Raw genomic sequence first — 23,208 nt, forward strand, 5'->3', positions numbered from 1 at the left:
AAAGGCACTCCTTCAGTGTATATAACACTCTGTCTGACTGCCGATAAAATGCATTCAAGCATTACTCGGCCTGCCCGTCCTCAAAGGTACCCTTACAGAGAGGCTTCAGGGCCCGCCTCCAGCATGAGCGGTAAATTCGGCATTTAAGTTACTATATATGGAGAAACTGGTCAATGGAATCGGTTCCTTTACTTTTCCTTTTTCTTTTTCGCATATTTAATGGATCTGAAGGTGTTTAAGTACGATCTAGCGTAGAACATTATTGACAGACTGCGAGTTGGAGTGGTTGAGAGCGATTCAATTGTGGAATCTGGTACACATTACGGGAAATTTGCTTCTGGTTTTAACGTATTTGAAGAACAAATAAGTTGCTTTCCAAAAAATACTTAGTTCTAGAGATAGAAGCTGCCTGTATTTTATGTGGTTTATTCTCGCGAATGGAATAGGTGTTATTGATATATGCTTCTTTTTCACGTAAGTGCTTTAAATATACGAGTGTTTTATTTTACTGCTTAAATTCCAGAATTTATGGAGTAAGTAGATTTTTTGCAGTGTTTTTTACACTAATTCGTTTACTCGGGTTTGTTTATACAACGGGACTATAACTACAGTTCCCTTTTGTGATTAAGGTCGTATTTCAGTTTAAGGTGGATATTATATATATCTTCTGGGGAAACCAAGTTTTCATTGGTGTTGAGTTTGGTGTCTCCTGTTTCATACTCGGGGAGACTGTGATTAAGTACTTGTTTACTTAGGTTTCGAGTCTACTGGTTGAGAGACAGAGGTGAAGATGAGTTGCAAATTGAACAACGTACTTGAGAAGGTGAGGGATTTTGTGGTTAGTTTACATCCGTTTTTGAACTATGTTTTTAGGAGAATATTTGTGGTGTTTTTTGTGTTGGTGTTGATTCTCGGAATTTTTATGTGGTTCTACCAAGATAAATTAGTGTTTTTTCCCTGTAAGGAGAACGATGGAAAGAGGGAGTTATCGACAAACAGACCAGGTGAAAGACATCCAAGTGAGTTGAATATGAATTCCGAAGACATAACACTCGTTACGGATGATGGAGTTAAACTGCATTGCTGGTTTATCTATCACAAAAAGAACGACAGATACAAACAAAATGGATCGTCAATAAAGGCCAGAAAAAATGTTTTGGATGGGTGCAAAATGGACATTGGTGGCGGTGACGATGTATTTAATGACGATGCATATGTAAGTAACGTTTATTCAAAGAGAAGAGCACCATTCTACTTGAAACAGTGTTTTCCTGACTATTATGAGAAGTATGAGAAAGTAGAGAAAGTTCCGACAATTATCTTCTTTTCAGGTAATGCCGGGAACATTGGAGGCAAACTTCCTCATTTTTGGGAGTTGTATAATTTTATAGGAGTCAATATTTTTGCAGTTTCTTATAGAGGTTATGGCGATAGTGATGGAACGCCATCTGAAAATGGTTTTTACCTAGATGCCAAGGCAGCCTATGAATATGTGTTATCGAGATCGGATATTGTTGATAGAAACAAGGTGTTTATTTATGGATATTCAATAGGAGGAGCTGTTGCCATTGACTTGGCGTCAAAATACAAAGTCTCAGGACTGATATTGGAAAACACTTTCAAGGACATGAGGACTGTTTGTTCAAGAGTTTATCCGATATTTAATAAGATACCGTTCTTCTTAGACACTTTTCAAAGACTCAAATTTGAGTCTTATTCTAAAATTCCAAACGTGATTGCACCGACTTTGTACATTATCGGAATGTTGGACAACTTGGTGCTTCCTACAGACTCTATTGAACTTTACAGGAACTCCGGAACAGATCCAAAATTATCCAGAATATTTGCAGTTTCCACCGGGTCGCACAATAACACTTGGATGGAAGCCGGGTTTGAGTACTATAAAATTCTTTTCAAGTTTGTTTATGATACAAGAAACATTAATGACAGCGACTATTCCAAAATCTTTGAGTTTAGGGAGGACGGAAGCGAACTTGCTGTCACGGGAGATCAGGAGCTGTTTGAAAATGAGTTATATGATATAAATACTGACGTATCAAACTCAAGCACTTTGCGAGAGAGAAGAGCTAAGAGCAATAGATTGAAGAGAGAACCCCTCAAAGCAGGGGACTGACATTCCATGAATTAGCGTTTCCGTAAGATAAGTGGAGAATTGAGTTGTGTCACCTGTAACACACTTGTTTATGTTTGAAAACAGAGGTTTGTTTACGCTTGTCTATTCGTTTTAGGATAAACAGCACGGCAACAAAATTGAGGTTTACTTTGTTGGAGTAAATCGGAAGTTGTTTCGCACTCTAAGGCTATCATCTTCAAGGTATGTGTATGTACACAGTTGATTTCGCTAGTAAGAGTCTGAGTAGACGAAAAGAAGTCAATACTTGATTGCTTTATTTATAGTTGTTAAAGAACTAACTAACTTAGTGCATTTTTTCTGCATCTACAACAGGATTATTTCTCGTTTCAGGAGGATTTTCCCCTCCAATATCCCTTTCTTCATCAGCCTGTCGCGTAAAAATGCTCACCTTTTCAGTATTGTTTGCTAAGAGTGTCAGATTTTCTTCAGTTTCAAGAGGAAGAGGATCGACTAGCAGGTTCTTTTCTCTGAAAAGGAACCACAAGAACAAAAGTAGTAGTGGGTAGAAGAGAGTAAAAATGAATATTAGTAGACTTGGAGCGATTTTGATGTGGTTATCGTCGTCAAAGTTAAAAAAAGTGTAAAGACCATTTATATTTATTGGAAGGTAAGACAAAAAAGAGTTTGGAAATAGTTTTACAACTATAATTGCAACCAAAATTCCAATGATATATGCATAGAGATAAATGCCATGTAACAAAAAGAAGGGCTGGTAAGTCGTGTAACAATCCCAAAACACCAAAATACTAGCAATTGCGTGTTTGCAGACTGCCAATAAAAGAGTTACCTTAGAATTTGGATGAGACACCATCCAATAGCCAATGTTAACTATAAGTCCAGTAGGCAATAAAAAACTTTGTATCATCCACGCATACCAACACGTCCAGTTGAGATAACTTTTGTATCCTATTACGTCCTCTATTTCGTTTATCTCTTTTCCGTATACATTATCGTCTATATTAGAGCTGATTACTTGCTGTGATTGAATGGATGCAAAACTAAGCACTAAAAAATAACCTATAGTCGCTATACTGCACCAATTTGTCGTGTAGTACCTTGCCAAATTCTCTATTTTCCATATCTTTATTTCTGTAAATATGTCGTATAGTATTACTGAGCAAAAGAAAAACAAACACGAAAGTCTGAACAACAACACTTTTGAGTGGTTTATATATGGAAGCCAACTGGATGAAAATATGATTCTGCAGTCGCCTCTCTCCAATTTAAAATAAAGCCTAGAAAACTGAAACTCCCATAGAAATGACTTCCAGTATAAATTCAAATCCTGATGGAATTTCCTATCACTGCTGCTTGTTCTTTCTTTTTGGAACAAATTCACGGGCTTTTTACTTAGTATATCCAAGAGCTCGTTATTTACAAACATTTTACTGCCTTTGTCTATAAACAACCATAAATATATTGAATATTTGTATTTGTGAGATGTACACTTTCAAGTACTATTGCTGTTTCATCTACAAGTTTGTGGTCAAAGGCAAAGACATTAATCACTAAACAACCTATATATGATTGCTTTTATCGAATAATTGTGCTCCGAAAACGGGGACGCATATAATGGTACACGAAATAAACGTAAATACTTATTTCGTTGTTTATGTATCCCACTTGTAAATATTTATTTATTTCAGTATCTTCATTATCTATCAACTTTCCTTAAAAAAGTGGAAAAAGCTATATTTTAATTAGTTAAAACACTCTTATATTTGTGTTTGCTTCTAAGTTTATAGCACTCTTAATATGCATTTCAGGTGCTGCCTCGAGGCACGTATAGAGTGGTGGTAGGCTGGCACACCACACACCAATTATTAAGCTTTAAGTATAAAACTAACTTAACCGGGAAGTAAAAGAAAAAAAGAAACAAAACAGGTCTCACTTGAAATACCAACCACTAGATTCGTTTACCTGGAAGAGAACACATTTATTTAACAAACACAAGCGGGTAAATCGACGATAAATACTCATGTGATCACATAACATTCAACTAGACAAAGAGATAAAAATTGCAGACATTTAAAAAAAAAAATTAAATTCGTATAAGGACTTGAAATTAATTCTCATTTATCCACAACTAAATACACGCTAAACGGTACAGGTAAAGGGGCACGTAAGGAAATATACATTACTCTTTACTCCACTGTTTGCGTGCCAAAACAGTCAAGTCCCACACACAACTCACTTCCTTCGTATGTTTCCCCATATCTAGATATAAATATGTGTGAATATATATAAATGTACATTCTTGACTAACCCTAGCTAATTATATAGGTATTCAGTCCCTGTATAGGTTGAAGATCTAGTGATATTAATTATTTCGGAGCGGTAAAGTATTTCTGAGAGTAGCGCCACATTATCAATAAATATCAGAACCAAATTTATTAATAATACTGCTATTCATCACAGAAGAATGAGAAGACTGTATATAAAGGTTAAGTGTTTCGTTTGCGTCGACAACCTTTTTAAGTTGTGCCTTGCATTCATTAAGTTCTTTCTCCTTTTGTGCGTATAGGTCGTTCATATGATTGATTTTATCTAAAAGTGACCTCACAACTTTCTGTAGTGTGGAATGACTTGTTTGTAAGTTTTCGTATTTAGTCAATAACTGCAAGTAGTTATCTCTACTTGGTTCAAATTTAATGTTTTTGCTGTCCCTCTCAGCCATAATTTCGCTTTGTGGCAAAATATATCCCAAGGATGCTGTTGATGAGGACTCATCCAAAGACTTGGTGTTTTCCTTTTCGCTTTCTCCATTTTTGATTCCCAGTAAAGATCTGCAACCAGGGTCAACGCCTAATATGTTTCTTTTTTTCTCAAAGCTGTAAAGACCACACTCTTCTACGTCCTGAAGTCCGTGAATGACTTCTGATCTCTCCTTCCTCTTGCTCATTGATTTTGCACAACTGTTTATTGCAGATGCGGCTAAATGTTAAATACAGATTTGCGTGTCAGACTCACTTTATTGCTGTCCAAGCCTTTGTTCTCTTGAAACATGATTTGGGCTAATTAGCCGAGGTTAAAGCCGAATATCAATACGTAAATGTGCTGTTATATGAGTTGCATGTGATATACCTCTATTTCAGGAAGGCATCAATACCAAGCGTAGATTTGTATATTCGTCAAGATTTTCAAGTTCCAAATATAGCTGCTTTGCATACGTATCTGTATGAATGTGCGTTGTTAGAAACTCTAAAGTTAGTTTGAAATAGAACCAAAGGTTACACCTGATTTTTTGGCCAATTGTTAAATTAAAGATTCTAAATGATTACCACATATAACTAAAACACAAGGAGGAAATATAAAGTACTCATATAATTTATCCTGCCCGAGCTTCGCCTCAAGAAATGAAAGAGTTAATCAGGTAAACTAAAAGTTATTTATCTTTCAATGGCTTTTCAATACAAGTTTTTGTAATAGAGAAAATAACCACTTAATGAGTACTTCGTGTTTTAATTAGCTCTCCTTATTTGCTTCCCTCGGCCTCAGATCGGTTTATTGTCGATCTCACAGTAAATGCTTGTTTGTATCTCGTTTTACGAAATACTTCGTCTTACCCAGTCTATTCCTTGTATTTCTTACTGTTCATATGTTTCACAAAAACCTTCTTGCAAATTACTTTTCCATTAATATTTAAAAAATCCTGTTTGCCGCGCAAATAATAGGTCTAGTTCTTGTGTTGATACATAAAATTTGTGTACACAATTTTCAACCAAAATATTTGCGTATTAAATGGTTTTTTTACTTTAATTAATGTATAAAATATCTATGCGATTAATGCTTTGTATTAACTCTACAACATAAGTATTTATGATAGAACTTTGTCTTTGCATTTTATGTCGTTTTATTTCTAAAGTTAGTACAATAACAGAATTGCAATTCATTCAATTGTTTTTTTTTCAAAATTTTCATGCGAAATTTGTCCCCTAAATAATTTTTGCATGTTTTTAGTAGTTGTAGTAGGAATTAATGAATAATAACATGCAAAATAGTGCGGTTGTTTTTAAATTAAAAAGACCAACATGTACATTTTAATCTGCACATTGGAGTAATGCTGTTGTTTATCAGGTATTCCATTATAATCAGCATATATGAGGCGTAAACAAGATTGCACTACAAATAAAACTTATGTTTTTTGTATAAACCACGATTATTTGAGTGGAATTTCGTGATATTGAATTTAGTTAATCGAGGATGAATAGTCATCTACAACAAAGACAAAGGCATTTTAATAAACAAAAACAGGATATTTCACTCCAAGTTGATTTTAGGTCTTGACAACATTGTCGAAATCTAAGTATATGAATTCACATTGTTGCCTTTTATTTCTGTGTGTGTGCTGGCATCTCATGAATAAACATAAACATTAATGCAAAGGTTAAAGTTCACATCTTGTTTCTTTTTCCTGTTTCTCCAGGACCTCTGCTACTAAAAGTTAAACATTCATAATATAGAACATATCAATGAGAGAAGAAAGAAAAATAGCAACCTAGCTGTTGTATGTATCTGTAAACAAGGAAGTGGAAGAAACGGAAAAAAAAGATAATCAAAGGAAAGAAGTTGCGAGAGCACATTATAAACTAGCGTTATATTTCAAATTTATGCTGAAACACATACACATATGTAAATCTTTTTAATTAAATTTATATTTAGATATAAAACATGTATGATGTAAATTGTAAAAAAGGCGGCAAAATATCAGGCTCTGTTTTATTATACTTGAATGTAGGAAAATTTGTAAATATTTAATGTATGAGGTTGTTTTGTGGGTTAGGTGGAGAGCAGAAAAAGAATGCATTAAAAATAATTAACATTGGTGAATATAAAAGTAGTTATTTCTGGATATTTTTTTTGTGGTGTCTTTATCTGGTAAATATTCATTTATTCGTGAGGAAGACAACGGATTTTAGTTTGTGAGGAGGCGATAAAACGTTTGACAGACTTTCAAATTTAAATTAATTCTGATTTATCTGTTCATAATAGGTAAAAATGGAAAATATAAGTGGAGGTTTCGCTAATGATAATGATTTGCCTCCAAGTAAGTTTTCCTTATTCCAAATTTTACATATTTGACTCAATAATAAAACGCTGAATAAATGATTAACCGAAAATTTTCATAGATATTGAGAATTTTATGAAATTGTCATATAAACAGCAAATAGAGTTAGTGGTGGAACAAGAGAAGCAAAAGTTGAAGCTTTATACGGACTATATTATAGATAGCATCCCACACAATATTAGAAAACTAAAGATAAAGGACATATTGGATGATGAGGGGAAGAACATTTTGCTTACAGGTAAGTAAAATCATTAAAATTTGTATTTAAAATGACATTAATGTTAAAATAAACAGAGGAGGAAAGGGATGAAATACTGGGCAAATTGAATGACATAATCAAGGTTACCTCAATTAATGACAATAAAAAACACAAATTGTTGACGAAGGAGGATATGAAGTCACTTGAAATAGTTAGTGATGATAAAGAAAACAACCAAGAAGAACAAAGAAGGGCGAACTTTAGGAGAACTAAGGTTAAGCTTCTACCCATTGCAAATACATGCTACACAGTTATAAAAAAAGGCGATGAAAGCAAAGGTTTCGAGGAAAAGTCGTCTTCTGAATTAGAATCTTCAAATACAATAGACGTGATAAGTCCTGTGATATAAGACACGAGATATCAGTGTTAGGAAAAGGAAAATTTAAATATAATAATAAAGATACTATTTTATAAATAAGGATGTATTTTTTTAATTCCGGATATAACTTTATTGTACGAACCATAAAATGGTTTATCTTTGATTTTGTTTTCATTAATAAGTGAGATCATTATTGCACTAGCAGGTCTTTTTGTTTTGCAAATAGTCCCCAATGTTTTCTTGCTACCGAGATATCCATAATAAATGTTCTTCTCCTCACAAAGCACCGGAATATGAGCAATTATATCAATTGGGTGAATGTCACAGGCCAAAAAAACGATTCCGGTATGTCCTTTTCTAATTGACTTTGTGACTTCACTAACTCCTCTTTTAATAAATCTTTCTTTCTTACCTGTCTTGTCTTTGTTACATTCCTTTTCAAACTCTTGTACCTTCTTGAGTAATTTGAGGCAACGTTCAAGCAGTTTACCTGTAAATATGGGATCTGCTATAGGCGACTTGTTTAATATTTCAATCTCACCATTCCCGTTGTTATCCGCATCAGATCCGTCGTTTTCAACTATTTTATTTTCATTCGTCACTAGTTTACTATCTTTACCCATATTTTTCTTTGTTTATGACAACCGATATAGGAGGGAATATACAAAAATGAGGTTCAGTTGTTCAGCTTCGACAATAGATAAGTCGAAAATTACTCAGATACAAAACAGATTATAACTAACAAGCCTTTACTGTTATTTGTTTTTTCTTTATTATTGCTATTATTTTTCATTCGAGTCCGGACTTGATGTAATATATTACTATTGATTTGCGTTTGGCTCTGGCGGGTCTCTTTGGCGGTAAAATGTTATTATTTGTGAGGAACTAGTGTTTAAAACAAAAGGGCAAACAGATTCCAAATATATGGGCCAAGGATTAAAGTCAAAAAAGGAGTATTTTAAAAAGAGGAACCCATTTCTGTGTCTTACAAAGGAGTTTGGTAGCCGCATTGATATATCATCTGTTAGACCTTTGCGTTATGCTATGTTGACCGAGCAAGTTGTTTAATGGCCTAATTTTCCCTTCTCGATGAGATAGGACTTATTGAAGATTTAAAGGGGAAAGAAGAATAGAGGTAATTTTGTTGATATACACATACGAGCAAAGTTGAATGCTATAGCAATTTTTAATGATGCGAAAGTAGGATAGTATACAACCCAGAGGCAAAAGAAAGACGATACAAATTGTACCGATAAAAATTAGTTTTGCAACAATTATTGCTTTGAACAGTACGTGTTTTTGAATACTTGGGATATTTTTTGTTTTCAATAAAACAGAATTAAATGAGCGGAAGGATATGTTTAAGCAAAACAGAAAATGAGCGTAATGGAAAGGAAAGCGAATGCAAGTCTTTAAGTACATGTGAGAAGGTTGAATTAAATGGAATATGCATATATAAGGAGCAAGCAGTAAGACAAATACTAAAAAACGAATATTTGGACGATCTAACGATAGATTTCTTTTTAGAACTAGCAAAAGAAATTTGTTTAAGGAATGATGGGAATGTAATAGATTTAGAGACTGAGGAATACGTGGATATTGTAACAGAAACGGAATGTTTAGATGATGAGGAGAAAATGAAAATAGATACCAAAAAAGGGCAAGAAATAATGGTGAGTTACAAGAATAAATCAAGTAACAGAGCGGATTATTGTGTATTAACTAGTCTTTTTAGCACTATATTGAGCGGATGCAGAGAAAATTTGGATGATTATATGTGTATAAGGAGGTGGTTAAAAAAACTGAATACACCAATATTATTAAGTGACGTAATTGTAATACCGATGCATTGCAGTAGCTCAAGTCATTGGTGGTTAATAATTGTATGTTACCCTTGGAGAATGTTTGAGTTAAGAAATTCGCGAATCAGGTTTAAAATACGGAGTGATGATGATAAAAACAGAAATAGTTGTGGTGATGGCATAAAAGATTCATCTAAGGGATGGATAGTGTGCATGGATTCCCTCGGAAACAGAAATGTGAGTACATCTGAAAAAAAGAAGCAAGTATTAAAAATAATACGCTTTCTAAATGTTGAGTATTACACCAATAGTGTGTATTTAAAGTATATTTCTAGCGAAGACATATATATAAAGAGTCCAGACAGTATATTAAAGATGGATCAGGATAGACTTTTAGGTGATTGGTTTGTATTACACTCACCTAAGAATGTTCCGTACCAGGAAAATAGCTTTGATTGTGGTGTTTATGTAATTGAATATATACATTTATTGTTTCATTTAGGTACTGAAATGTTTAACAATATGAGTGTTGAAAGTAAAGGTAAATTGGGGTGCACAGATAAGAACTCAATATTTAACACTAGATGGATAAGTAATAGAAGAAATGCCTACTCCAAGGTGATAGATTTTATCAGTTGCAATACCAATTGGACAAATGACACCTGTCTTAGAAATAGACTAGTCTGCATTTTTGACGACAATATCGGAATGCATGTAACTGAAAAAAATAAGGAACTTAAACATTCATCTTTAATAAGACGTTCTGATTTTATTAGGAAAAGATTTTCGATGTGTTCTTTTAATAAGAATTATTTTCTGGAAAACAGAGGTGCAAGGGAAATAGATAAAGAGAAATAACATAAAATATACCAGAAAGTGTATGCTCACTAAGATTTAATATCTTGTATTATTTATTACTGCTGTTAGTACATACAATTTTTTAGTTATTTCTAGCCTTCAGCGATCAATACCGTTTCTCTAAAGGTGTGTATTAAGAGGATTGTATTTTTTCCCAGAATTTACTCAATACAACTTGGAGCTTTTTAAAGTTAATAGCGATAAATTTGCTAGTTTATTTGCTATAGTAGCAAATATCGATATCCATATTACTCGTGACAAAGTAATTAGGAAATTAACTGAGAAACATACCTGTGCCTTGTTACACTTGGATATAATTTTAATTCCACTTAATATCAAGAGCATCTCTTTATATGAATTAGCGGAGAACCAGACCACCCCGTTTTGTCCAACACAGACTTCATAGGGGAAGTATTCAGATAAAAGTTCAAATAAGTAACACTTGTCCGCCAGTAGTATACTAGTGGTTGAGAGCGGAACACTAACTGTCATTCCATCTCTAATGCAAGTTCTTTCTCTGTTAAAGTCACTTATATGACTTGAATTTGAATTGCTTCTGTTATTGTTTTTGAGAACTCCAAGATAGTTTTCGTTATTTGACCACGTTCTTTTTTCCTCTGGAGTAATGCATGTTAGTTCTATTTCACCGCTTTCTGCATCTGCATAATACACTCTACAACAGATGTGATTGCCGTTTAAAATATTCGGTCTATTTCTTTTAGTTGCTCCTTCAAATGCCATGTCTGAAATAATTGCATTGTAGGCGCAATTTATAGAGACCTGAGGTTGAGTTTAATGAGAAAAAATAACACAGCTGAATTAAATAAACTTACCCTATAATAATCGCCGTATTTTCCTGTAACAGTGCCTACAACCACATCTCCTCTTTTTGGAATGTACTAAAGTTAAGTAAAAGTGAGTGAAAAATAATTACTTAACTTGGTCCATAGAAGAATAACTTACACATCCTTTGTATGTAAATACATGATCTTCGTGTGGCCAAATTGGACTTCTGCAGTTAATACCTACGGTTTTGTCTATTAAATAGATAATAGTTAGTCATATTCGAAGAGTAAAAGTGTAATGAAACGTATTTCAATCTAACCAGCATCACAAACACCAAAGAAGTACTTTCAGTGGAAATTATAGATAAACTTACTTATTATAGTTTGTGAGTTTGATAGGATTTCTTCTCCCGGGAGAAGTAGTCCGCAGTCTTGACTTATTTTGTATTTTTCATCCATAGTTTATTGTTTTCTGCAGCGAAAAAAGGAGGAACTCATGGAAACACGGAAAGTAGAGATGTATTCGAGTATTTTTTGTTTCAGATTTAAGCAGTTGCTACTATTCTTGCCTTCTTCGCACAAATAAAATATCAAAACAAAGCCTGGAAAAATAGGCTTTGAAGTCCAAAAACGGAGAAGAATTCAGAAACAGTTGAAAGTTATAACAGAGCTCTCTTGTTCCAAATGTACCGTATTTATCTGAAGAAATATTTACTACTTATTATACTGGTTTTTTGCCTTGTATGTAAAATACATTTGGGCGCCAAATGCATTTATTGTATATATTACGTGAAGTTTTAGACTAGAAAGGATGGGTAAAAAGATGTATGAAGAGTGTGAAAAAGAATTGAAACTGGAATTCACTTTTACTTAGATAGGTAAGCTGTCTTTGTTTGCGAAGGAAAGTGGGATGTACTGTATTAGGAGGCGAGGAAATAGAGGTCATGCCTAACATTAGATTGTGGATGATAGTGTACGTTTAAAGCTAAAATACGAGGCAAATGGAATCCAAAATAGTTTTGGGAGGGAGAGGAAATTTGGGAATAGTTAATACCTTGAGACGCCAGATTATTCACATAATTAACTGGGAATTGAATACATCTAAAGATAAAAACGTGATACTTGAACTTCTTTTACTGCTAATTACAAGCGTAGGGTCTGAGCATTATAGAAGTTTGACTGCTATAGAGATACTACAATGTATAGACAACGTTTTGAAGAAGTTTGTGAATAGTGAGACACAAAGTGGCTGGATACTTTTATTAAGCAATATAGGAAAGCATAATGTTATATTTCGTGACTATGTGTTGTATTGCACGTTGTATATACTAAAGGATCAAGACAAGAACAGTACGTTGCAAAATCTGGAGTCTAAATGCATTCACTGGAGACTAAGCAAAAACTTATTGTACATACTTTACAATGTTGTATTAAGGGACGAGGACATTTCGAATGAGGATGTGAGGAGGTGTATGAATTCTTTTTTATGCGAAAGAATAGTTCCTCCAAGACAGTTGATTGATATATACCTAAAAAAAAACACTCTCAGAAGCCTCATTTCGAACTCAAATTTCTTTATTTCAAGCAGCTTTGTTTCTTATATTTTGAATAAACTGAATTCAGCATCGAAAAACAAAGTTATTGCACTGGAAGGAAATGAATTGTCAGCTGAGAACGAGTCTGAAACGGATGAGAATGACAAAAATGAGAGTGAAGCTTACGTAGAAGCCCTTATTTCAAACCAGAAGGAAATTGACAAAATGTTATTTCAAAGGATCAACTGCAATCCCTTTAAAAGCAACATAAATAGAACAATTAGGTGTTTTGTTATGCAAAAAGGAAACTTTACCCAAGATGAAGGCGGATTTTTGCATCATTTGCTATTCAAATCTGTAGTGGATAGTGTTAACACATCTCCGTGGAACGTAAACCACTGGAGAGATTTATACCACTCACTTAAAAATTTCACCTTGTTTTTAACAAAAGTAAAAGTTTTAGATAAGGCCTTCAACTCCAACGGTCTTTTTTTTGGTTTATCAGAACATAACTCTCCTCAACACAACGAAAACCAACTGTATTATCATAAACTTGTACATTACTTTATTAAAAATTATGGCAGTGAGTCCAACACGTTTAGTGGCGAAAGCGGTTCTCATTCTGACAGTGTTAACTGTGTTGGAATTAGGAGGTCTATAGACACTTTAAAAAATATGATTATTAAGAAACAACTATACTACAGATATTTCAACTTTGGGAGTCCTGAACACTGGAATAAAATGTCAGAAATGCTCTTGTTGAGGATTAAAGTATACACATTACTTTGTGTAATTGGTGAAATCAACGAGGTCTGCTACATTAAAAACTCTGAATTAGCGCCACATATGAGCCAGGACTCAGTGTCAACGCAAGATTTAGATCATAATTTCTGTGGAAGATCAGTTTTTTGGGGTTACTTTACTACAAAAAACAACACTAGTGGTGATGACCATTCCTCCCTGTCATACTTTTCCAGAGAGCCTCTCCTTTTTTCAACGATAAGCTTACTTTTTAATCATATTCCAAGGCGAGATTTGCACAGCTTTCTCCAAGACTTTTTCGATATTAATGGTGAAAAGGGAAAGCGTTATTTGTTTATTTCCGAATACTGGCAAAGTTTTGAGAATAGAGTTAAAAAAGATAATTTACGGCGTAAGTCATCTCCTTATAGGTAAGCAACAGCAGAGGTAAGGAAATAATATTTTCTGCCTATCTCTATTTAAACAAGTGTAAAAATCCACGCTATTTTTAAAATGCATTTAACATGCACTATAACCTGAATTATCGGCAAGGCGCCAACCAGCCATTTAATAATTTTGACAGCATACTGGAGATAGAGGAGAATCACAAAGAGGTGTATTTATGTAAGTCTGCATATATAGCGGTTATATGTTTGTTGACTTGAGAAATCCGATATCTTGAACGGAGTGAGCGAGTGAATAACGGGGAGATGAGTGGTTTGGACGGGCAAAGGGGACACCCAATTTACGATGTATTCGACAAGAATGATACCAAGGAATTAGATAACTACAGAAAAAGCCTCTTTGTAGAGTTTGACAGGATGAGCGAAATAGAGAAGAAGACACGAAAGGAGATCAAAAGCTTTTTGGAGGTTTGCACCGAGGAAGAAGGGATTTTTGGTACGGAAGGGTTAAATCCAAAAATAACTGGGGTGTCTACGAAGGTAATAAGAATGGACAAGGTTAAGGGGTTCGGAATGAGCGTCAACAACAACTCCGGTGAACTGATTAAAAGCAAGTCCAGACCTGTGAATCACAAAATTAAAAGGAATGAGGGCTTTTTTGACGTTTTGGACGATATAAGAAAAAGGAACTTGGGTTACGTTCATTTCGTTCCTCTTCACAGTTTATGGAAACAGTATATTCTGGGACTTACTGGAGGTGAGGGCAGAAAGGGGAAGCTCAAGTTATCGCAACTTTCACAATTTGTATCACAGGCAGATTTTCACGGTAGTATAATTAAAGTAATTTCTAGCAGAAACAAAGAGTGTATAAATGTAGAAGGAATTGTGATAAAAGAGACAAAAGAGACGTTTTTGGTAATTTCAAAAGACAACAAGCCTAGAACTTTGTTGAAAAACCACACTATTTTCTCAATGGAATTCAATAATTACGTAATTGTTTTGTATGGTACTCAACTGTGTTATCATCCGAGTGAGAGAATAAAACACAAGTTTAGACACAAGGAAAGTTTGAATATTCTCTGATTTTGAATAGAAGCGAATTCTTATAAGCTTCAACGTAAATGGCACTTTGATTATAACATTATTGCATTTAAATAGAAACGCAACTATAGTGGCACATTAAACATTATTAATCTCTTGCTCTATTACTCTGGATCATGACCTAAAGTATAGATGGTTTAAAAGTAGCGGAATGAACATACAGGTAAATGTTTACGCAAATGCATAGGTAGATATAAGGGTATGTACATAGCTAGACCATTTGTTTAGTTATTTTGTCGACACTTAAACGCGAATGAATACGTCTCCCCTCCCCTTTATGTTATTGTGATTTGTAAAACGCTTTTAATTGATTATTCAGCTTTAATGCGATTAGACTTGAATCATACTTGCCTTATAGAAAGCAAAGAATCATCCTAAATTAGAGTTCTTCTTTATTATCCTTGGTTTTACTAGCTCGGAAACCTTTACTTTAATCCCATTGTTTATCAAGGATCTAAACCCAAGATTTTGAGTGTCAGCGGTTTTGGTTTCAGTTTCGCCAAAACATCTTTGGTTACACGGGTTTAACTCAGTATTTGTATATTTAGACGGAATCACTGTTGATGAGTTCCTTACGCTTTTTGAATTAATCACTCTGCATTGCGAAAGTCTCTCAAGTATTTCGTTGTCCCTTATTTTAAAGTTGTCCTGTGACCCAAAAACACGTGTAGTACCTGTTTTTTGTTCAATGCTTAATGGTGAAGGCACATAAGCATTGTCTTTTGTCTTTCTATCTAAATTATCATTTTCAATACTTAGTGAACTATTTATGATCACAAGACCATTTTCCTTCACAATTTCAAGACCATTGCTACTCACACTCGTTTCTTTTTCTGTATTTTTGCACATTTCTACTATCCCTTCTTGCCTGGTTTCAAATTCTTTTTTTTTAGATGAAGACTCTAGAGAGGAGTTTGCATTGTTACTTTCTTTTGCGCTTTTCATTCTCAACCTGTCATCCTCATTCTCACTTTCTTCATATTCTTGTTGGTTAATTTGGAATTTCAGAGAGTTCATTGCGGTTTGGTACTTCTTTTCCCACCTTTGTGTGTTCAGAATCGACTCACAGCTGCTCTCCGATACATGGCTTGAGAAGTAGCTGTTTATGGTTCTAATGTAGTCCTCCATCTGCTCCTCACTTCCTTTGAACCCGTTTTCTGATTCAACATTGTTCATCTGGTCTTTAACATGGTGTGTGCCACCGCATTCTTCATCACAAGCTTTCTTACAACTTTGCTTGACGATATCTCTCATAGATTGATGCTCAAAACTCTCATAGTTTTTGTCACTAGTCGCATTTACTTCATTATTCTTGCTAATATCACTCATTGAGCTCATTTTAAGAGCAGTATGTTCATCCGGTATTTGCATGTTATCGTCCTTATCATCACAAAACAAAACGGTTGAATTGCTTTTGTAATAATCTCTAACAGTTTCAAAGGAGTTTCTTAATCCAAGAGAATCAATTTCATTTTCATTCAAATAGCAGTTTTCGTTTGCCTCCTTGTATTCATCGCTCCTCTGGCCTTCTATATCGCTTAATTCGTCGTAGTATCTTCTTTTCTCATTCAAAACTACCTGCTTCATTAGTATATTCATCTCTTCAATTTTGTTAATTTTTTCCAGCAAAAGGTTGTATCTTCCAATTTTGTCATTCAGTAACTGACTTGTTTCGTCCTCGCTCTCTTCTTCGTTAATGCAACGATATTCCTCCAATTCCTGTATTTCGGACTCAGCCGGGACTCCAATCTCAATGTTGCTGTTTTCAACGTATTCTAGCGGAATAACGGGATTTAAGCTAGCCTCCTCCTCTCTAACAATTCCAAGTCCGCTCTCTGTTCCAATTTCAACACTAAGTAAATTACCATTTATGACTTCAACCACTTCTGGATGGTTATTCACAGTAAATATGTGGTTCTGGTAACCATATACAATATTCTCGTTGTAGTATGAATTGCCATCAATTACACAGTTGTTCATGTTTCCCTCCATAATGTTTAGCAAATCCTGTTCTATATTACCGTTGTTTTTGTATTTTATTACTAACAAGGAGTCCTCATCTATCTCTATTTCACCTTTACGCTTCTCACTGATGTCGCTTTCATCTTGTTTACTGCCTTCTTTATCATTGCACTTTGATTCACTGTTCTCAAAGTCAAAGACCAGTTCCTGACATATTTCCTCGCTCGTAAAAGCAAGCTGGCTACTGTTATCTTCGACTTGTACCTTGAATTGTGAATTGTGAATGCTTTCACAGGAGTTTCTTCCCTCTTTTAGCTGATAAGATCCCGAATTATTAATGTTTCCCTCATTCTCATACAAATCCACTTCTATCTCATTGGCAAGTTTTTTATCGCAGTGTATCTTATTCTCGCTGAGCAATTCGTCTTTCAAACAATCGAATTCAACACTCTTATCTCCGTTTTTTATTATTACCTCAACTTCAGCGTCTTCTTTCTTTGAACTGCTTTTTAAACTCAACTCACTATGAGACACGTCTCTCACCGTTAATTTGTTTTCACACCTTGGCAAAAGCAGAATGTCGTATTCCCCGTAACAACCCTCCTCTTGCATACCACTTTTATTTTCGAAAACCAAATTCCCCTCAAAATTTCGAGCTATGTTGTTTATTGAATCAGAACAAATTCCCATATTGAAATAATATTCGCCTCCAACATTTGCAGCACAAATTCCGTTTCTATTAATGTTTTGGTAATTACCCATTGGAGAACCATAATAAATTGGCGAGACAGAAGCTACCATTTGTTTAATACCATTCACCTCCCCATTAATTCCTCTAGTTCCACAGACACCCTGGATAAAGCCTACATTCTGAATATGATTCTGAATACTCTGCGTATGGTACTGCATATTTAAATTATAGTCCTGCAGTTTGTTTTGCGTCATTATTAGTAGCTGTTGCAGGTATTGGTTGTACTGTGTTAGCTGATCTATGTATGCTTGGCCTGCAGAAACGCCGTTGGGATTAATATAGAGACTATTGGAACCAGTAGCTCCACTTATAAAACCTTTATTCCCTGAATTTAGCAAAACACTACTGTTTATACCTCCATTTAATGATAGTTTATCTACACTGCACAATGTATTTCTCAGTTGGGGCTGATGACTTACATTACTGTGCGCTCTATTTGTCCTGCCAGAAAATAAATCTCCAGTGTGGACATTGTTGTTAAACAAGAACATGATCACGAAGTATATTTGTTTCACACTTTTTATTTTATACCTTTCACCCACCAACACTCTCACTGAACTAATATTCAATCTTGTACAGTACCTTTCTGATCAAAAGTACTCTTGCGTCCTTAAATTAATTATCAAAAAATCAGTAATTCTACTTAAAGTGTTTATCTTTTCTCTTTTATTTTTTTATGATCTCATTTGTCGCATGCAATAGTACCATGGTACTCTAATTTTGCATGAAGGCGCCATGTTCCAACGGTCGCTCTTTGCATTATTATTACCATGCATTTTAGTGATTAAAGGAAAATTGCAGAAACCTACCAAAAAGGCAAGAGAAAAGTAATTTATCACTTTCATTTTAGTGTAATAATCTTTGACTTAAATACATAACTGACATAAGCACTCACACTCCAAACAAATTATTTGAACATCAACATGGAACACAGTATTGCAGAATAAAAAAGATAGTTAAATTTAAAGTTACTCATGTCTAGTTGTTCTCACACAGATAAGTTAATTAAAAAAATGAATTTAAGGTAATTAATTTTCAAAAAGAAACAGAATGTTAGTGCATGAGAGTAGAACCGACCTTATTCCTCTTTAGTATCCCAAAATCACCCAAAAATTGTTTTGCGGGTTAACAACAGCATAAACATGATTTACATATGCAGAAACACTGAACAATTCCACCAATAATGATGATAGCAACCACAACAATAGCAATAATAATACCAGTTTTAGCTCCTGTGCTCAATTTGGACCAAATATTTGTGATACGATTTTTAATATTATTCTTGGATTCTTCTCCATTTCCATCTTGAGAATTGTCAGTGTTTTCCTGATGATTTGCAGCGTCATTATTTGTAGAAGTGTTTTCTTCACTTGATTGAGAAGGTACTTCACCACTTCTAGGCTCTACCTTGTTAGTTTGGGATTCGGCATTTGGCTCAGCTGATTTGGCGATTGGTACTACATCTGTCTCCTCTGCAACATGAGCGACAGGATTCTTTTCTTCTTCTTCCTTTTCCTCTACAATTTCTTCCTCAGAGTTTTGTTGATTTGAAACATTACTGTGTTCCGAAGATTCAGAAGAATTCTCAGCTTGCACAGACCTAAGTGAGTGACGAAAATCTTGTGAGTTGGCGATAACTGCTATTATAAGCAAGATTAGAACTGAAAATAAAGTTTTTGTATTCATTTTTTCCAAAGAAACAATATGAAATCAAAATATAAAACCTAAAGTTAATAGTTTGTATGTACTTGAGTATTAATCTGAATCCACTTTATATTTGTGAATGTTGAATTTTGTGGATTCGTTTCCCCATACTACACTCAATCTAAATATGCGTATTTGATGTTTTTTTCCAAATTAAATGTATAGTCTTTAGGCGCCAACATAGCTTTTTTATTTAACATTACACATTTTACCTTTTTTTAGCAAATATTTATGGAGACATGACTAAAATTTAATATACGGGACTAAAAGCGATAATTAGACAGATTACTTTCTGCTTTAATGCTTTATATGTGTTTATTTATATCATTTAATTCTCAGGTTTGCAGGAGAAAAGGGTACAATTTATATGCGTGTATTATTCTACAGATATGTCTGTGTGTGTGCGTAAATATATTTTCTTGTTAAACTATTGGTTATTTAAAATATGTAATTGAATACAAAAAGCTTATTTAATTCGTCCACACAGTGTAAACATCATATTTTCAGTATTAAAATCATGTACTGAGAGAAAATAGAATGCACGTTTTATCATTTTTACTTAGGCATTGCCGTCTCTATCTAAAACATAGTTGAAAACATTAGATGTATATGATTAGAGTCCTTACTACGTTTCAACGATTTTAGGAAGGAAATCTTGGTATAAAAAGAGGCAGGAAAAAAGGGAGGTAACAAATACCTTAAATAGCATCTGTGATTGCGTGTCCTTATCGTGTATGATCACTTCCCCTCCATGTTCTCCCTTTAGGTTGTTTACTGTGCTGATCTGCTCACATCTTTAAGGGTCCCCGCTGTCATTCCTGTTTAGATGCTGGCTTATAAAACACAAAGGCAGTCCTTGCATCAAGGGACAATGGAGGATGAACTTTGAATTTAGCTCGGAATTCTGCAAATATTGACTTTCAAAAAGTCAGTTAAACGGTTACCATATTGTTGAACTCAAAACAACACACAAAGTATAAATAACGGAACAAGTTAGGAAAAAATATTTCAAATCCAAAATTGTTGCAGGTCTTTAAAAACACAGGCATCACCACAAGTAAATGGCGGCAAGCCAAGATAAGTAGTAGTGTTTATGAGAACAACGAAAATAGTTTGAAATAACAGAATACGCGCAAATGACATTTAAACCTGATAAAAATGAAACAAAAAAAACTGGTCTTGTAGTTACCTAAAAGTTGGTCTATTTTGGTGACAAATTAGCAGCTAGGCGTGTAAGTTGAGTATTGGTTTCTTTTACAGAAAATTCATACAATGAAACAGGTTGGCGCGTTGAGACGGATTATATAAAATAATATACCGGTCCGTTTAAATTACCGGTATATTATTTTTAAATAATAAATTTAAAAATTATCAAGGATAAAAACGTAAATAAATACCTGTATAAATATATATTTGTGAAGAGAATTTTAAATATCAATTGTCATCCTTTTTGAATTGATAGTTGTTTTAAAAATACATATATAATATATAATTAAAAGGTGTTGAAAGGAAGATGAATAAGAACTCAGGATTACAAATAAAGCACTTGGTCTCGTTGTCAAATGAAGATCTTGAGACAAAAATAGGTGAACTAAAGAAGGAGCTTGCTAGTCTCCGTGTAATTCAGTCCACCGGTACTGCTCCAAACAAATTATCAAGAATCAGTGTGGTAAGAAAGGGTATTGCACGTATTCTGACGATATTTTCTCAGAGAAATATCAAGAACTTGAGGGAGAAGTACGCAAGATCAAAATATACTCCTTTGGATCTAAGGAAAAAATTAACTCGTGCAAAGAGACGTGCATTGACACCAAATCAAGCTAAAAAGATGACTGTTAAGGCTAGTAAAAAGGCTTTGAACTTTCCAAAGAGAAAATTTGCAATTACTGTATAAACAAATTTTAAATGAAAAATCGGCATCTGTTTCGGACGTTCTAAGAAATTGGAATAAATAGTCTTATATCATCGTCTCTTTATATCAACAGAGGTAGTATAACTATTATAGAATAGCAATACCATCACCACTAGTAGTGTTAATTGTCTCTGTATCTCACTTCTTCTGTGTCGGTTTTTATACAGATTTAACTCGCGATAATTTTAAGAAACGAAAAGCACAAAACAAAGTGTTCGGAAGTAAACATAGTTAATATAGTAAGTAGTCCAGCTAATTAACAAAAATAACAACAATAATTGCCGTCACTTAAGTTAGAAAAAGGGAGTGAACACTGAATGTTGCAATATGAATTATACTTGATTGTTTTTTATGTCAGGATTAAATACATTTCTCCTCTTGACTTTCTCATAAGCAGAAATGGAAGAAATAGTTTTGTTTACACGCTCCTCAAAGGTCCTATTTTTACACGAAAGATACTTTTGTATAGCTTTTGGCACCCAAGGTTGTCTATAGTACTCTGCATATTTGTCTGCAACTTGATATTCGTAAATAGCATTAGGATCTGATAGAATATTATTAATGGCATTGTTGCTATATAATTGAAAGTGCTTAGTTGTAAGGAGAGAGTGGATAAATTCTGTAGGGTTATTAGAAAAACCAAGATAAAAATTCATTTTATTGTATGAACTGTATATCTTCGAGAGTATATTCTGATTCTTATGATATAATCCCTCCAAGGATTTACTTATAGTAGCAAATTCAGGATTTTCTTGAATTCTTGTTGACATATTTGGAAACCATAATGTAATATCACCGGGAACGTTCTCAGTTAAATCTATAGTAAAATCATAAGTGGACTCGTTGTCTATCCAATCACCTTTTAATGAAAGTCTATGCTTTATTTTTACAGGCTTAGGTGGAAATAAGTGTCTTTTTAACAACTCGGGTATATCTTTTAATTGAATATGTTCACTTTCTGAAGAAAGTAAATTTTTTAAATATTCATCAATTTTAACACTATCATGGTTTATTTGTGTATTTTTCAGACCATTTACTTCTATATACTGCCATATTCTTTTGATTATTATAGGTAAACTCGCAATTTCAAGACCAACAAATTCTTCCAATTCCTTAGATAAACTGTAATGTGGTGTTCTGTAGTCTATAAAAAAGAATATGTCTATATCTTTCTCTTCATCACCAATTCTGTGTACTTCGATACCGTCACATTCTGGAATTGGACTATTTTTTTTGTCCCATACTATTGTCTCTTTATCAGACAAATTCACTATTATTTTCGAAAACAATGATGTAAATTTAGGCGAATAAGAGGTATCACTTTGAATAACAGAACCCTGTATTTTTAAAGTCCAAGAGGGAGGCACTTTTCTCGTCCAGTCATTATCCAAGTTAAAAGATTCGAGTTCTATATCTGCTGGTTTTTGATTTTCATAGGTGTTGAATATATGTACTCGCAGTTTCTTACGGTAACATCTTATACTCTTATCATCCATTAATGTCAACCACACATCACTCAAGCAGTATCTTTGTTGAAGTATAGACTCATCTAACAGTTTTTCGTATTCCAAAAGGTTTTCATATTGGTTATACAGCTCCTCTGAAAATTCTTTAATGCTTTCCGGAAGTCTCACCATGTTGGTCGATTAACTCTATCTCAATTAAGTTTATTGTGTACCCAAATATTGGTAGTTAAATGAAAAGTTAGTTTATCTCTCGTCTTTAGATAAAAACAAATCTGTATAGTCGAATCATGTAAGTGGTAAATAATAAAATTAATTATATCAATTACTATATGCTTCTAGTTGGTGCAATTGTTATTGTTATTGAACCCTTTCAGTTTACTTGAATG

General features: G+C 33.8%; 13 protein-coding genes across 13 annotated transcripts; 6 read left to right on the forward strand and 7 right to left on the reverse strand.

Moving 5' to 3' along the window:
* Nucleotides 1–790: 790 nt before the first annotated feature.
* On the forward strand, nucleotides 791–2,134 carry FG386_003494 (uncharacterized protein; the record flags this gene model as incomplete). Its single annotated transcript, XM_067342956.1, has 1 exon — nucleotides 791–2,134. One exon carries the CDS (start codon nucleotides 791–793, stop codon nucleotides 2,132–2,134), a length of 1,344 nt encoding a protein of 447 aa, XP_067199183.1.
* Nucleotides 2,135–2,438: 304 nt separating this feature from the next.
* Nucleotides 2,439–3,539, reverse strand: FG386_003496 (uncharacterized protein; the record flags this gene model as incomplete). Its single annotated transcript, XM_067342958.1, has 1 exon — nucleotides 2,439–3,539. One exon carries the CDS (start codon nucleotides 3,537–3,539, stop codon nucleotides 2,439–2,441), a length of 1,101 nt encoding a protein of 366 aa, XP_067199185.1.
* Nucleotides 3,540–4,523: 984 nt separating this feature from the next.
* On the reverse strand, nucleotides 4,524–5,057 carry FG386_003497 (uncharacterized protein; the record flags this gene model as incomplete). The annotated part of the gene is made up of 1 exon (XM_067342959.1): nucleotides 4,524–5,057. One exon carries the CDS (start codon nucleotides 5,055–5,057, stop codon nucleotides 4,524–4,526), a length of 534 nt encoding a protein of 177 aa, XP_067199186.1.
* A 2,096-nt stretch (nucleotides 5,058–7,153) lies between these two features.
* On the forward strand, nucleotides 7,154–7,739 carry FG386_003498 (uncharacterized protein; the record flags this gene model as incomplete). The annotated part of the gene is made up of 4 exons (XM_067342960.1): nucleotides 7,154–7,202; nucleotides 7,285–7,461; nucleotides 7,518–7,633; nucleotides 7,734–7,739. The coding sequence occupies 4 exons, from the start codon at nucleotides 7,154–7,156 to the stop codon at nucleotides 7,737–7,739; spliced, it is 348 nt and encodes a 115-aa protein (XP_067199187.1).
* A 151-nt stretch (nucleotides 7,740–7,890) lies between these two features.
* FG386_003499 (nucleolar protein) lies at nucleotides 7,891–8,424 on the reverse strand (the record flags this gene model as incomplete). Its single annotated transcript, XM_067342961.1, has 1 exon — nucleotides 7,891–8,424. One exon carries the CDS (start codon nucleotides 8,422–8,424, stop codon nucleotides 7,891–7,893), a length of 534 nt encoding a protein of 177 aa, XP_067199188.1.
* Nucleotides 8,425–9,144: 720 nt separating this feature from the next.
* FG386_003500 (ULP1 like protease with a chlamydin like cysteine protease domain) lies at nucleotides 9,145–10,461 on the forward strand (the record flags this gene model as incomplete). Its single annotated transcript, XM_067342962.1, has 1 exon — nucleotides 9,145–10,461. One exon carries the CDS (start codon nucleotides 9,145–9,147, stop codon nucleotides 10,459–10,461), a length of 1,317 nt encoding a protein of 438 aa, XP_067199189.1.
* Nucleotides 10,462–10,626: 165 nt separating this feature from the next.
* FG386_003501 (uncharacterized protein) lies at nucleotides 10,627–11,705 on the reverse strand (the record flags this gene model as incomplete). The annotated part of the gene is made up of 4 exons (XM_067342963.1): nucleotides 10,627–11,241; nucleotides 11,295–11,360; nucleotides 11,425–11,498; nucleotides 11,621–11,705. The coding sequence occupies 4 exons, from the start codon at nucleotides 11,703–11,705 to the stop codon at nucleotides 10,627–10,629; spliced, it is 840 nt and encodes a 279-aa protein (XP_067199190.1).
* Nucleotides 11,706–12,247: 542 nt separating this feature from the next.
* On the forward strand, nucleotides 12,248–13,957 carry FG386_003502 (uncharacterized protein; the record flags this gene model as incomplete). The annotated part of the gene is made up of 1 exon (XM_067342964.1): nucleotides 12,248–13,957. The coding sequence occupies one exon, from the start codon at nucleotides 12,248–12,250 to the stop codon at nucleotides 13,955–13,957; it is 1,710 nt and encodes a 569-aa protein (XP_067199191.1).
* Nucleotides 13,958–14,232: 275 nt separating this feature from the next.
* On the forward strand, nucleotides 14,233–15,009 carry FG386_003503 (POP4 like ribonuclease P protein subunit; the record flags this gene model as incomplete). The annotated part of the gene is made up of 1 exon (XM_067342965.1): nucleotides 14,233–15,009. One exon carries the CDS (start codon nucleotides 14,233–14,235, stop codon nucleotides 15,007–15,009), a length of 777 nt encoding a protein of 258 aa, XP_067199192.1.
* Nucleotides 15,010–15,396: 387 nt separating this feature from the next.
* On the reverse strand, nucleotides 15,397–18,231 carry FG386_003504 (uncharacterized protein; the record flags this gene model as incomplete). The annotated part of the gene is made up of 1 exon (XM_067342966.1): nucleotides 15,397–18,231. The coding sequence occupies one exon, from the start codon at nucleotides 18,229–18,231 to the stop codon at nucleotides 15,397–15,399; it is 2,835 nt and encodes a 944-aa protein (XP_067199193.1).
* A 634-nt stretch (nucleotides 18,232–18,865) lies between these two features.
* Nucleotides 18,866–19,426, reverse strand: FG386_003505 (uncharacterized protein; the record flags this gene model as incomplete). Its single annotated transcript, XM_067342967.1, has 1 exon — nucleotides 18,866–19,426. One exon carries the CDS (start codon nucleotides 19,424–19,426, stop codon nucleotides 18,866–18,868), a length of 561 nt encoding a protein of 186 aa, XP_067199194.1.
* Nucleotides 19,427–20,957: 1,531 nt separating this feature from the next.
* Nucleotides 20,958–21,338, forward strand: FG386_003507 (60S ribosomal protein L35; the record flags this gene model as incomplete). The annotated part of the gene is made up of 1 exon (XM_067342969.1): nucleotides 20,958–21,338. The coding sequence occupies one exon, from the start codon at nucleotides 20,958–20,960 to the stop codon at nucleotides 21,336–21,338; it is 381 nt and encodes a 126-aa protein (XP_067199196.1).
* A 350-nt stretch (nucleotides 21,339–21,688) lies between these two features.
* FG386_003508 (RSC6/BAF60A protein with a SWIB domain) lies at nucleotides 21,689–22,993 on the reverse strand (the record flags this gene model as incomplete). The annotated part of the gene is made up of 1 exon (XM_067342970.1): nucleotides 21,689–22,993. One exon carries the CDS (start codon nucleotides 22,991–22,993, stop codon nucleotides 21,689–21,691), a length of 1,305 nt encoding a protein of 434 aa, XP_067199197.1.
* Nucleotides 22,994–23,208: the final 215 nt, after the last annotated feature.

The sequence above is a fragment of the Cryptosporidium ryanae genome (genome assembly GCF_009792415.1).
Source record: "Cryptosporidium ryanae isolate 45019 chromosome Unknown contig_8, whole genome shotgun sequence".
NCBI classification, from domain to species: Eukaryota; Apicomplexa; class Conoidasida; order Eucoccidiorida; family Cryptosporidiidae; genus Cryptosporidium; species Cryptosporidium ryanae.